The following is a 13,326-nucleotide window of genomic DNA, read 5'->3' as shown; positions in this document are numbered from 1 at the left end:
GGTGCAGCACCAGAGAAGTCGCGTGGGAGGGGAAGGGAAAATAAGGACATCTCCCGTTTTCCTTGTATTTGGGGTTTGGTCTCTTTTGTGGAATAAAGGAGACATGCTTCTCGGGTATTCGTGATGTAAAGCTAATTGTGCATCACGCTCTCCCAGGTAGTCTTCTTTCACGAGAGGCAAGTCTTGGGTGGCAGAGGGACGGGGGAAGGCAAGTGGTATCTCTCCTTGCCGGTAAGACTCAGAGCTTCTGGGTCTTGGGGGTCCCCCCAGGGAAAGGTTTGGGGGAGCCCCGGGAGAGTTTATCAGGTACTCAGAATCCTGACTGGTGGCAGCGAAATAAGATCCAAGCTGGTAATTAAGCTTGGAGATTCACGCTAAGCACCCAGATTTTGGACAGGAGGCTTATTACAGCTTCTGTGGCCCATCTGCATTGTGCATCTCGCTGGTATTGTAGAGGTCCCACGTTGATCCTTCAGGTCAACATGGACGCACACACGGACCGCCTAGCTCTCAGATGCTCTGCCCTTTTCGAATTCCCATTATGAACCTTCCATTCTTTCAAACCCGAGACAGTGATAATCCCTCCCCCCTCGCTCATGAACAGAGACAGCACTTTTAATTCTAGGCTACAGGCCTCCGACGCTTGATCTAAAGGATTATCTTCAACTGCACAGGCTAAAATTCCTCACTCCCTGTCGTCGTCAAGAAGCTGTGCAGTGCGTGGTTAAATAACCGCTATGCTCCACCTCGGCGGCGGCTGCATTTCAGTGGTGAAGTAACCAAGTTCTGCATCTTATTGAAGTACCTTGTGAAGTGTAGCAAAGCTTACGTAACGTTTGCCCGTTGTAAATGGCAAACAAAGAACATGTCGGTGAGACAGTTGATTTCTTTATTATCGGATCTAAGAACGGTGACAGTCGTCATCAGTTATCGCGTATGTCGGGAGGGGGTTTGCTCTGCCGTCGCGACAGCAGGCGAGTCACACCTTTGCCCTCTCTTTGCTCAGATCTGAAAGGCGTGGTTTCGGCCAAGAACGATATCCGCGTCGAGATTGTGCATAAGGAGCCTGCCTCAGGCAGGGAGACGGAAGAACACCCGACCATCAAGCAGCTCCTGGTAAGGATTTATTCCCTTTCACGTGTCCCTCTGTGTAACCTTTGACAACGAGGAGGGCCGGCCCGTGCAGCTCGGTGCACTAACGCCCGCCGAAGGCGGCGGCCGCTCTGCCGAAATGTCACACCCGTCACGGCGACTCGTAAGTTTCAGTGCCGTAAAAACTCCTTGCGTGCAACTTTGCTAACGAAGAGGAAGAGCCGGGCGAGGTTTATTAGCGTAGCTCGGCAGCCCACAGGGCTAATCGGAAGGAAAGTTTGCCGCCTCCCTAAGGAAATTGCTGCAAACTGCAAATGGAGGCACAGTAGGCTGCCCAATATCTAATCATCAACTCATTAGTGGGGAACAACTGTGCTAGGCTGCAAAGCAGCCTTGGAGATTTATACGCGCACCAGAAGCGTATTTGCATGCGGTCGTTTGCAGGTAGCGATTGTTAATTTCGGTAGCGTCGTGCCCTGCCAGCACGGCACTGGGCCACGTCCTGACCCGCGGGAGCCTCAGGCTCTCACGTCTTAGGAGAGCGTTAGGAGAACCGCCTGAATCGGCACGGACGAGTCAGGCGGTGGCGCGCTCCTCGCAGATGGTAGCGAGCCAATGCCGCACCGTGATGCTAGACAGCCCTGGGCAGCCGGAGGTGCCGTCTTTCTGGGGACATGTGAATTTGGGTCCCCTGGGCCAATCGAGACCTTCGGGAGACTGTCCCGTTACCAATGGGGGTGAATACAGGCTGCCTCTTTGTGCAGATGACTCAGTGGCAGAGAGTGGGGGTGGGGTCTGCCCAGCCACCCAAGTCCAGCGAGGGTGTTGGGGTTCAGAGCCCGAGTTCCACTCCAAGCGGGCACGGCTACGTTTAGCAGCGTAGCACGAGCCTGAACAGGTAGGGGTGGGCTCGGAGCGTCCCTGCCCTGGGAGGTTTTAGCAATATAGATGTCCCCTAAGTCGCCGGTTCTAAAGTAGCCGGCGTCATCGGTGATGGAACGTCCTTACCGAGAGAAGGCTGTCGGGGAGCCTTGCGCAACGAGCCGGTGGGCACGGCTAGCTGAGTCCAAAAACGGGTCTGCACCTGACTCGGCAGTCTCAGCACAGGCCCAGCGTAGGGTCGGTTACAGAGACACGGTTTTTGGCCGGAGTGTAGCGTTGAGAACAGTATGGCCTAAACCTTTGCCTCGCATGGTCTGCAGCCTGGGCACTCGTCGAGGTCTGCTAGTTCCACCCCCTCAACGCGAGAGTCCATAAGCCAAGGTGACCGCACAGCCCTCGGCACCGGATAGGGGTGCCTACTAGCTCTTACAAGGTCTTTCTAAGTGGGAGGCAACGCGCATCCGCAGATCTTCTGCTGCTTGTGCAGCAATGGGGGAGGATGGGGTTTGGGGCTGCAGCCGCCTCCACTCCATTTGCCCAGGGCTGGAGCTCCCTGCGGTTGAGGAAGCAATCTAGGGAGGGATCCATCCATCGTGCTCCATGGGGATTGCGGGTGAAGTGACCCTAGCTTGAGCGTGTGCTCCACGTTCTTCCGGTGCCTGAGCGGGGAACGGACGTGCCTTGTGCCAAAGTTGGGAGAGAGGCAGTCACAGGAGCCAGTGGGCCTTGACGGGCGTGATCCAAGATTTCTTCTGCAGGATGGGTCAATGCCCTTGCCAATGGCCGAACCCAGGGGAGCCTCGTGGATGACTTAAGCTATCCCTTGCCCTGCAAGGGTAGGATGAGCTGGTGTCTGTATCCAGGAGCAGCTTGATTGCTCGCTCACGTCACGTTATCGTAAATGAGTGCCAAGCCATCCATGCTGCAGAGAAGGGCAGTTTGTCGGCACAGTTGTTTGGTGAGGTGGGTTATTAATTTGCCCAGCCCCCCCGTGGGATGACACTAGACACTAGACACTAGACACTAGACACTAGACACTAGACACTAGACACTAGACACTAGACACTAGACACTAGACACTAGACACTAGACACTAGAGGGAAGTGCGCAGCTATAGGCCTTAAAGCTGCAAGAGTATGTGGAGGCACAGGTGGGACGATCCAAGATGAGATCAATGGAAAATACAAGCTGGGGGTGGAGCTGCCAACCCAGATTTTAAACAAGGGGGCACATAGCAAGGTGAGATGCCACTGCACGACCCTCCTGTCTGATCTCTGGTGACATTATGCAGTAGTTCTAGCAGTCCCCTGGCAATGCCGCGAGCTATGCAAACAGCCCAGGATGCAGCTGCACTGCCCCGAGGACTGACTTAAGAGGATGAGTCTAAAAGAAACAGCTTCCTCTGAACACACAACCATGGGATGGGTAAGCGGGAGGCCAGGTTTCTGTGCCAGACTCTGTTGATATGATTAATGTGGGGAAAGACGCATACCTGCTGAATGACTGACTCTGTGAAGTGGAACTAACGGTGGATACAGCGCACTTTCAATGGATCGGGAACTAGATAACTGAAGAAAGTTAAAGTAGCTGCTGTTGGGGAAACAAAGGGTTTTTCTAGTGGAATTCCACCAAGATTAGTACTGGTCCCTCACGCTTTTAGACATACATTCATAGCCACCCTCTGGTGATAAATATAAGGTCGCTGCTTGTAAGATTACAGATTGCACAGCGGTCAAGAATGAGGGGCATGGGGAGAGATTGCTTTGTAAGCTAGAGCCATTTCTACAAAATGTGTTTTCATTCACGTGAGCGCACGGCAAATGCGAAAAATCCAGAGGGGAGGGAAAGGAAGTCCATCAGACAAAGACCCAAAAATCAGGATATCTGGTCGCCCTAGTTTTCAGACAGCCCAATCCAAGGTCACCCAGCTAGGAAGGAAGAATGGGAGATTATATCCTGGGGGAGAAAAAAAGAATCTAACAAAGAGTTTCAGAGTCACGCAACCGAACATGAGCTCCCGGGGCAATGCTGCGGCAGAAAGGGCTCACGCGGGCCTTGGACGTCGTACGTATAAACGAGGCAGGGTTTCTGCCTCTCTATACGGCAGTAATGAGACCCGTGCCGGAATACTGTGACCGGGTCTGGTGTCCCCCATTTTCAAATAAGAGGGTGAAAAAGGTGCAGAATAAAGCCACCAAAATTAAGACTTGGAAACAAATGCCTTACAGGAGAGAGTTAAAGAGCACGATTTGTGAGTTTATCGCCGAGACGGGGGCGCCTCGATTATGTCTTCACGCAGCAAAGTCAACCAACCGGTGGAACTCACTCGCTGCCGGGGAATGTTGTTGGAGGCCAAAACTATACCTGGATTTAGAACAAAACCAAAAAAAATTAGATACGTTCAGGGAGGAGAGATCCATCCGTGGCTATTGATTAGCCAAGATGGTCAGGGATGGGACCCCGTGTTCCGGGTGTCGCTGAACCTCTGACCGCCAGAGCTGGATGGCGATAATGCTCTGTTCTCTTCCTTCCCTCTGAAGCGTCTGGCCCTTGCTGCTGTCGGAAGACAGGATACCGGGGTGGCGAACCGTCGATCTGAGCCGCTACGGCCGTTCTTATGAATGACCGACGGGGTTTCTTCACCCTCGTTAGGAGAACGTACCGGGTGCTAAAGGGTTCTTTGATCTAGCGGAGACGGGCAAAACTAGAACCGCTGGCTGGCAGTTAGTTAGTTAGTTAGTTAGTTAGTTAAAGCCAGACAAATTTAAATAAGGCAGCACAAGCTTTTACTTGAGATGAGTAACCGTTTGCAACAAACCGGTAACAGAAGTGGCGGTTTCTCCAGCTCTAGAAACCGATCGACACCGGAGGATGCTTTAGTCAAAGACCGGTCGTGGGGCTTAATACAGAAGTAACTGGGTGAAACGTCACGGCCTATGCTCCACGGGAGGCCGGGCTAGAGGATTTAACGGCCCCTTCGGGCCTTAATCTAGAACTCTATATGATATGGACTCTCCTTTAGAATACATTTTAAGGCCTGCGTATAGAAAATTGGTCACTTTTCTTGACTACCGGAGTTTCACATCCATGGTGGGCTCTGAAACGCTAGCTGGTGTCCCTGCCTGCGGGTATATGGGATCTTGGGGAGCGATTACCACACGGGTGGAGTGCAAAATAAATGTTATTAAGAAAATGCAAAAAACAGGGAAAATTCAATAGTGAGAGGTATGGGGTTTGTTAAGGTAGACAATTGGGGAGGGGTTTCTTTTAGCAAATAGTATAGGGGGTTTCAATAGTGGGGTACGATACGGTTGGTAACCGATTGACACTGAAGTATACATGTAACGGGTAGCTAACAATTTCTATGTAAAGGGTGTGTCGCAGCAGCATTTAGCCAACTGACAGTTATGGGTAAAATGTGTCACGGTAGTGTAAATGTAAAATGTGAGCTGTGTTAGAAAAAAAAAAAAAAGGGTAATCGATGGGGTTTTATGCTCGACTTCAGTAATACGATTGAGGTTTGGGGGCAGCGGGAAGACAGACTTAACCACAATTATACAGAACTCAGCAAAATCTTATCTATGATCTAACCTAACCGAGACTATGCAAATTAGCAAGTAACAGAACACGATGCGACGATTTTTTTTAAACCTGAGTTACGGAGCACGATACAAACAATTCTCGAAACCTAACGTAACCACGGCTATGCAAAATGAAATTACAACTTATCTAGACGAAGAAGCCGATTCCAATAGGTGTGCCTTAGCGGCGGTGGGGGGGCTGCAAGCTGGCAGCCCGGGATACAGTCCAGGAAGGCACAGCTTAGCAGCGGCACGGGCTGCGGACTTTAAGAGAGGTTTTAAGACACGGACCAAGGTTTAGCTTGAGTCTGTGTGCTGGGCAAACAGAGCCGGCAGCTAAAATAATAAAATAAAAGTACAGAAAGTTTCACAGAGGGATTCTTACCAGTCCCCTAAGGCAGCAGCAAGGGAGAAGCGGCAAGAACAACAGAAGGCTAGGTACGGTCTCGATAATCGGGAGATCTCTCGGGCAACGATTCGTTCTTCGTGCGGGGGGGGGTGGTTAAAAAACGGGGGTACGCTCAAAAATGACACGAGAGCGGAGAAAGGACCCCCCGGAACCCCTGTCTGATCAGACTGGGCAGCGATGCGGGAACCTTTCTGATCTTAGTTTTAAAAATGTCTGTTTTTAAAGGAAAACTCGAGCAGTTTCCCGCCAGTACTTTTGATTGATTGGCTCCTCTCGATACAAGGGAGGAGAGGAGGCGGGGAAACTGTAGGTGAGCACAGAGACATGTCTGGGCAGAGTCCTGTGCTGCAGGTGACTCAAAAACACGTGAAGCCTATGACTCGTGCCCAAGATCTTAAAACGCGATAGCTCTTGCAGCTCTGGACGTTGCCTACCCTACACCGAGCCCAGGTTTAACAAGGTGATAATGGGACTAACCCTTTGAATAGGGCAGCGATCCCACTTAGCGCAAGCGGCCATCCCTTTGAGAAGGGCGGTGGCTCTTGGTAAACAACTTAAGGGGCCCTGCCTTCGAGAAGGGCGGTGGCCCTAGTAAACAACTTAACTGCCAGGGAAGGGTCGGCCGCGGGAGGAGAACAAAATGGAGTATGGGGACGGTTACAAGAAAACAAAATAGAATAGGGGGATAGCTGTAACGGACAGCTGGATACGTCCCGCCTGTTAAATCGGCGTCGGCAAAGAAAGACCGCGTCCGGCGGAACGAGATGATTGCCGACTCTCCCGCGGCTGCCCCGAGCTAACCGTTTTAGTAGCCGTTATCGCTAGTAGCGTTACGGAGGCCTCGGCCGAGCTCGGGATCGCGTCGCCTTTGGCGCCGTACGTCGTAAGGGACCGTTCCTGCGCCAAAGAGCTCGGGCTAGCTAGACGAGGCGGGAGGAGGGGGAAAGAGAGGAGGTGATTTACTCCGGAGGGTCGCCGAGAGAGCCGGGAGTGGAATCGAGGTTTCCCGAGTCCCTCTCCGGTTGCTAGCCCGCTAGACCGTGCCACGGCCCCGATACTCGGACGGAGGGAGCGAATACAGAGTTAAAGCCACACCCGTCACCTCTAGGCAGACGGGGCAAATTACAGTCTCGCCTTTGCCGTATACTCCTCCCCGTTTGTCCGTCGGTGGTTATGGCGGGCCGCTTTCTGACGCTTTGTCCCTCGGGGAGACTATTCCCCGGCCTCTTGCCGTTAGCAAATGTTGCCTTATCCTCCTTTCTTCCCTTCCCTCCCCTCCTAACGCGGCAGAGTTCGAGCCTCTGGTTCGCCCCCGAGGATTCCCCCTGTGCTTTCCGACGGCGGGCGGCGGCTCCGTGCTCGGGCTATTTCGTGGCCCATCTCCGGCCGCTAAAGAGGTTCCTAGCGAGAGACTCCGAGTTTGTCAGTGGATAACGTTCATCCTTGCTAAGCTGCAAAGAGATGGGAAATAAGAGGGAAACCGACCGCTGGGCTCACGTCCGGTGAGGCGGTTGCGGGTGGCAGAGTGGGGAAAGGGATGGCTGTGAAATAGACGGTTGTGTGCGTACGGAAACCTCTAGGGAAAATCTTGAGACGCCGTAGGACACGAGCCGCCTACTCCGATTGCTCGCCTGGAAATAAATGTACCCCTAAGCTTCCGTTCCGTTTAGACAAAGTTGCCGTGATCGGTTTTAGGAGGGAATCCCTGGCTCAAAATCTAAGGGTATAAACCTCTCGGCTGTGGAGAAAGGACTCACGCGGGGTCTGATTTTTCAGGGGTTCGACACCCGCGACTGCGTGCCGATCTTCAGTAGAGCTCGGTTCCTATTAAGACGCCGAATTGAGGACCGGATTTTCAAAAGGGCCGAGTCGGCATCTACGCCCTGTGCCGAGCTCCTTTTAAAATCCGGCCCGTAAGGCCGTGCGGGGAAAAGCGAGACCGTGCCCCCGTCCGAACCGGTAGGAGCGAGTCGAACGGGGCAAGGGCGCTAAAACAGCTTTTACGCGTCTATCGTGGCAAAAGGCGTAGGAAAGAGGAGGCGCTTTGGGAAATGAGGCAATGGATGAAATCGGTTATGTCTCTAAGGTCCCGAACTCCAGACGTAAAATGAAATAAATCTGTCTTTGACGAGAACGATGAAAGAAAGACAGTGGGGTAACCGAGAAGTAAGGCGGCCTCTTAGTGCGTGCGTGCGTGTCGATACGGACGGCGAGAGAGACAGTTAGTTACACCTTTACGCGAATTGTACCGGTCCCGCGCCCGTACCGCCGGAGCGTGTGTAACCGATACTACCGGTGTTTTTCTGGCTCGTACGTCCTTCTCCGCCACCCTTCGTACGCTGCTTGTCTTCTTTAAGAGGGCTCTCTGCCTGCAGGGGCCTGGCCCGTCGTAGGCGATACTGGAAAATGGATAATATAACGATGCGGGGGAGGCGGGGCTTAGACAAGATGCACGGATGCGATTCGGACGGACGGCACGACGTATAGCCCGAGACGGTAAGGAACTCATAGACGCTTGAGTAATTGTTTGTGAAACGCCAAGGAAGAAATGGGGAAGTCGTAGACAGCTGGAGAATTACGAATGGTACCGACTTTCGGGCAAAGGAAAAAGCATAATCCTGGCAACTGCTAGCCCGTAAGAGGATCCAGAGCGAGAGAAAACGCTTAGAGAGGTCAAACTCCTTAACGAGGCGCTACGAGGGGCGGCTCGTACCGGGCGAACGCGATTGCTTTGCCGACGGAATGACAACTTAACTTAGCGGACGGAGAGGCTACGCTTGCCGTAACGCGTTTGGATTTGAGGCGAGCGTGTGACGCGGCATCTCGTGAAGTCTCATAGAAGTAATTCAGACGACGGGTCTGGACGCGCGCCCTGGCTGGCGTGTGGATCGAAGGCCGGTAAGAAGGCTAACGACGAACGGCGCTACGTCCGGTGGGGTGCTCTGTTGTTGACGACGCGGTGAGAGTGGTTTTGTTTAAAAGTTTGCATTCGTGAGCTCTTTGGAGAGTACTCGGCCCGTTGAAGAAATTCACGGCCGGCATTAGCTTGTGCGCTGTGAACATCAGGGAAGGCGGAGCTATAATTCAAAGGGATGCGGAGGTTAGGCGCGTGGCCGGGAAATACCACGAGACTCAGCTCGGGGCTGGGAAGGGAGGATTTGAGCTCTAGGGACTCCGTGAGAGGGTGAGATTTTGGAAGCGGGAAGGACGAGCGAGACCTTAGGGTGACGCCGGAAAGGAGTTTGCGGTGAGAGACGGTAGGAGAAAAAGAGTCCGTGCCATTCTGGGCAGAACGTCAGAGGCTTGGGGTCGTGAGTTTGGGAGACGACGGTCGCCCCGCACGTTGTTTTGGGAGAGCTCACGGGGAATATGATGTCCGCGACGGGACAGCGTTGAGAAGTGGGAACGCTCGGAGGGCGTTTAGACAGGAGCCGCACGGCATAGGGGAGCGTAGACTTAAGAGGAGAGAACGAAAGAGGCGCCGTACGTTGGAACGTCGCAGCGGGCAGGCTGGCAGACCGCCGAGACCGCGGAGATTTGTTAGGGTGGCTATACGGGTAGAACTAGGGGCAAAGGGATGAAATCGGAAAGGGCAAATTAACGCTGGAATATGAGGAAATGTTTCCGGCTGGTGAAATGTATCAGGCTGCGCAATTGTCTCAAAAGGGAAGAGGCGCGGCCTCGTCGACGTTTTAAATCCAGACTGGACGACGCGCTGGGATGCGTGCCGTTGTCGGTCGTCGTGCTTCGGGTTAGAGGGACGGAATGGGTTACCTAGTAGATCTCTTCCGGCTCTAATGCAGGGAGCGGCGTAATCTGGCGCGCAGAGGCGAGAGACCTTAGTTCTGTTCCCGCCTCTGGCGCCGAGAACGTGTCCTTTCTGTGACAAAGTGACTCGGCCTCGCCGGCTTTGCTTTACGGCGCGAGGGCCGGTCCCGTTCGCTCGATGCCTCGGACCCGGCGGGGTCTCGTCGATGGTTGGCACGCCTAGGATACTGGCCGTTCTGCAAGGTTACGGATTGTCCCTTCCGTTACCGGGAAAGCTGCCGATGCCGATCGGATTGGCGGATGACGCGAAGCTGGGTGGAGGGGCTCGCCGATACTTGGAAGATAGAGCTAAAATTCAAAGGGAGAACTGGCCTAAAGAAAACAAAATGACATTCGGCAAAGACAAATGTCAGGTGCTACGCTTAGGGAAGAAAATACAAATGCAGAAATGCAGCTTGGGGGATAACTGGCTGAGAAGGATCTGGGAGTTCTGGTGGATCGTGACCTCAATGTGAGTCAGCGATGCGATGCTGTCGCAAAAAAAGCGAATCCGATTTTAGATCGCGTTAACGGAGGCACGGCGTGCGAGTCGCGGGAGGCGACGCTGACGCTCTGCTCGGCGCCGGTTAAGCCTCGGCCGAAGTACCGTGTCCGATTGTGGTCGCTGACGTATAAAAATGATGTAGAGAAACTGGAGAGGATCCCGAGGTGAGCCCCAAAGGTGAACAAAGGGATGGAATACAAGCCGTATGAGCGAAGGCTGAAGAAACTGGGTACGGTTACTTTGGAAAAGTGGAGCTTCGATGGTGGTCTTCAGATACTTGAAAGGCTGCCATCGAAAGAGGGAGAAAAATTGTGTTCTCTCGCCACAGAGGGCGGGACGAACGGCGAGGGGTTCAAACTACAGCAGGGCGGATTTCGATTAAGTCTCTGGAAAAACTTCTTCCTAACTGCGAGAACGGTCTGCTGACGGATCAGACCGCCTAGGAAGGTCACGGAAGCTCCCAGTGAGGCAGAGGGGGGAGGGAAAAGCCCAAACTCTGTGTCTCACCTTCCTATTGTCCCAGGGCGGGAAAAGGCTACACAAAAGGAGGGCGATCTCTTTGTGTGAGCTGACTAGGTGAATGCCTAGCCTCGGGGAAGCAAGATTGCCTCTCCGGTTGTATCGAGGAGTGAAGTATAGCATTGCACGGCTAACCAGGAAAGGGGGGAAGCTGAGAGAGAGAGAGACCCAGGGGTCTGGGTCTGGGGTCCCCAAGGAGGGTTGGGGACACAGAGAGAGGAAAGGCGGCAGGCCCTATAAATTCCTGACCTGGTGGCAGCGAGAATATCCAAGCTGGTAGTAGCTTGGGGAGTTTCAGGTAAGCACCAGATTTGGACGCTAAAGTCCAGATCTGGGACAGTAGGCTAATACCACATGGTGCCCTCCCCTTCTGCCTCACTAGGAAAGAAACTTCCACAAGGTTTAAAAAGAAAACTTTATAAAAGAAAAAGAAATATAAACAATAATCTTGCATTAAGAAACTCAATACAGGCTCTTGCTTATAAGAAAATGTGAATAAACAGTCTGATTTAAGAGAGAGCCCGATTGAACCGGTCCCGACCATCAACATACATGTAAATACAACACAAAGCTCATCATAGCCGTTACTTTGCTTTCCTTGTACTCACAGCTGTTTAGGAGAAACTTGGAGATAAGATGGAGTTAGAAGAAAGCTTGTCCCTCACAGCCGAGGAAGCAGCAAGACACGGCAATCCACATCTGTACATACAACACAAAGCTCTTCGTAGCCGAATTACTTTGCTTTCCTTTGTACTCACAGACTTTTAGTAGAATATTTGAGATAAGAGAGAGTTAGAAGGAAACGTGTTTACCATAGCCGAGAAACAACAAAGACCCGAGTATACAAATTCCCGCCCCTGACTTTAAACAATCCAGTTCTCTGATGGTCCTCTGGTCAGTGTTTGGTTACCTTTCCAGGTAAAAGAAACTAACCCTTACCTTACCTATCTACTTATGACACGGGACTTGACATTGGCAGGGGGAGCGGCCTGGTGTCATAAATAGATAGCTAAAGGTTAATGTTTCTTTTACCTGTAAAGGGTTAACAAAGAACCAAACACCTGACCAGAGGACCGATCGGGAAACTGGATTTTTCAAAGTCGGGGAGGGAATTTTGGACTCTGAGTCTTTTGTTTGTCCCTCAGCTGTGAAAGCTTCTTCTTCTTCTAATCTTCTGTGTCCAACTTGTAAGTACAGGTAGAAAACAATATATAGGCTTTTATGTTGTTTTTGGGTGTTATTTACATGTGTGTAACTTGCTGCAACGTTTCAATTGGATATCTATTTGAATCAGTCTGTTTATTCGTATTTTTCTTATAAGCAATAGCCCTGTATTGTCATCTTGATACAGAGAATAATTTGATGTCTTTTTTTTTTCTTCTTTTTTATATAAAGCTTTCTTTTTAAACCTGTTTGAGTTTTCTCTGGTTAAGGAGAAAGGAAAGACAGGGGAGGGGAAACGCTAGGTTCTGTGTTAACTCTCCTAGTGTCCAGGGCGGAGAAGCTACGGGGGAAGAGAGAGAGAATTTTCTGTTTCCTTGTATTTGGGTTTGTCTCTTTGTGGAATAAAGGAGACGTGCTTCTCGGTATTGTGATGTAAAGAGATCGCATCGATACTCTCGGTTAGCGGAGAGGAAAGTCTGGGTGGGAGAGAGAGAGGGGTCATTTCCCTTTGTCGTAGCTCAGGGCTTCTGACTCTTGGGGTCCCCAAAGAAGGTTTGGGGAGACCAGAGGGGGCCAAACCCTGGAATTTTTGGACGGTGGCAGCGAGATCAAAGCTAAGCTGGTAAGTAAGCTTAGAAGGTTCACGCTAAGCGCCCAGATTTTGGCGCTAAGGTCCAGATTTGGGAAGATGCTTACGATACCTGGGTGTCTGGGATTGGCCTTTTGCTTTGCTGTGAAAACCCACCCAAATTATAAGCTTCTGTACTAGTGCGGCGCCCACGGATACTTACTAGAGCTTCGGAGTTATGAGTGCCGACGTTTCCGTTTGCGCCGAGAATGCTCCGTCCTGGTGCCGAGGGAGACTTTCCATGCGATACAATTGTAGCTCCGGGCTGGGTCCAGACACCGGAACTGAGACCGGGAACCCGTTTCTCCCTTGTGCTCGACGATTCCCCCCGTGAGCCAAGAAGCTGCTGGATTTGAACGCAGAGGAGCGAGAGCTGGACCTGGGTAAGAGGTAGGGGGGAGGGTTCAGATAAAGCGTGAAGAATGAGACTGGAGGGTGTCCTAGTATTCTATCCCAATTTGAACCTTAGCGTCCAAAAAATGGGGTACCGGCGTGAATTCTCTAAGCTTAATTAGCACCTTAGATCTGAAAGCCCGCCGGCCCAAAAAATATAGTGTTTTGGGGCACTCTGGTCCCCCCAAAAACCTTCCCTGGGGACCCCAAGACCCAAATTCCTTGAATCTTACAACAAAGGGGAATAAACCATTCCCTCCCTTCTCCTCCCCCTCCCCCTCTCAGGGCTATCCTGGAGAGAGAGACAGATTCAAGCTCTGTGAATGTAAACAAAGGGATTCCCCCT

The 13,326-nt window shown here is 52.0% G+C and overlaps 1 protein-coding gene across 2 annotated transcripts in view; it reads left to right on the top strand.

The window, feature by feature from the left end:
• Positions 1-13,326, top strand: part of KIRREL3 (kirre like nephrin family adhesion molecule 3) — a 741,361-nt gene that overhangs the window by 708,908 nt on the left and 19,127 nt on the right. For both annotated transcript variants that reach the window (XM_032772016.2, XM_032772015.2), the window contains one exon: positions 1,007-1,116. In XM_032772016.2, the coding sequence (XP_032627907.1) occupies positions 1,007-1,116 (110 nt within the window). The remainder of the gene's footprint in view (positions 1-1,006; positions 1,117-13,326) is intronic.

The sequence above is a fragment of the Chelonoidis abingdonii genome, chromosome 18 (genome assembly GCF_003597395.2).
Source record: "Chelonoidis abingdonii isolate Lonesome George chromosome 18, CheloAbing_2.0, whole genome shotgun sequence".
In the NCBI taxonomy this organism is placed as follows: Eukaryota; Metazoa; Chordata; order Testudines; family Testudinidae; genus Chelonoidis; species Chelonoidis abingdonii.
The sequence above is the reverse complement of the archived record's forward strand: the minus strand, read 5'-3'. Positions and strand labels throughout refer to the sequence as shown.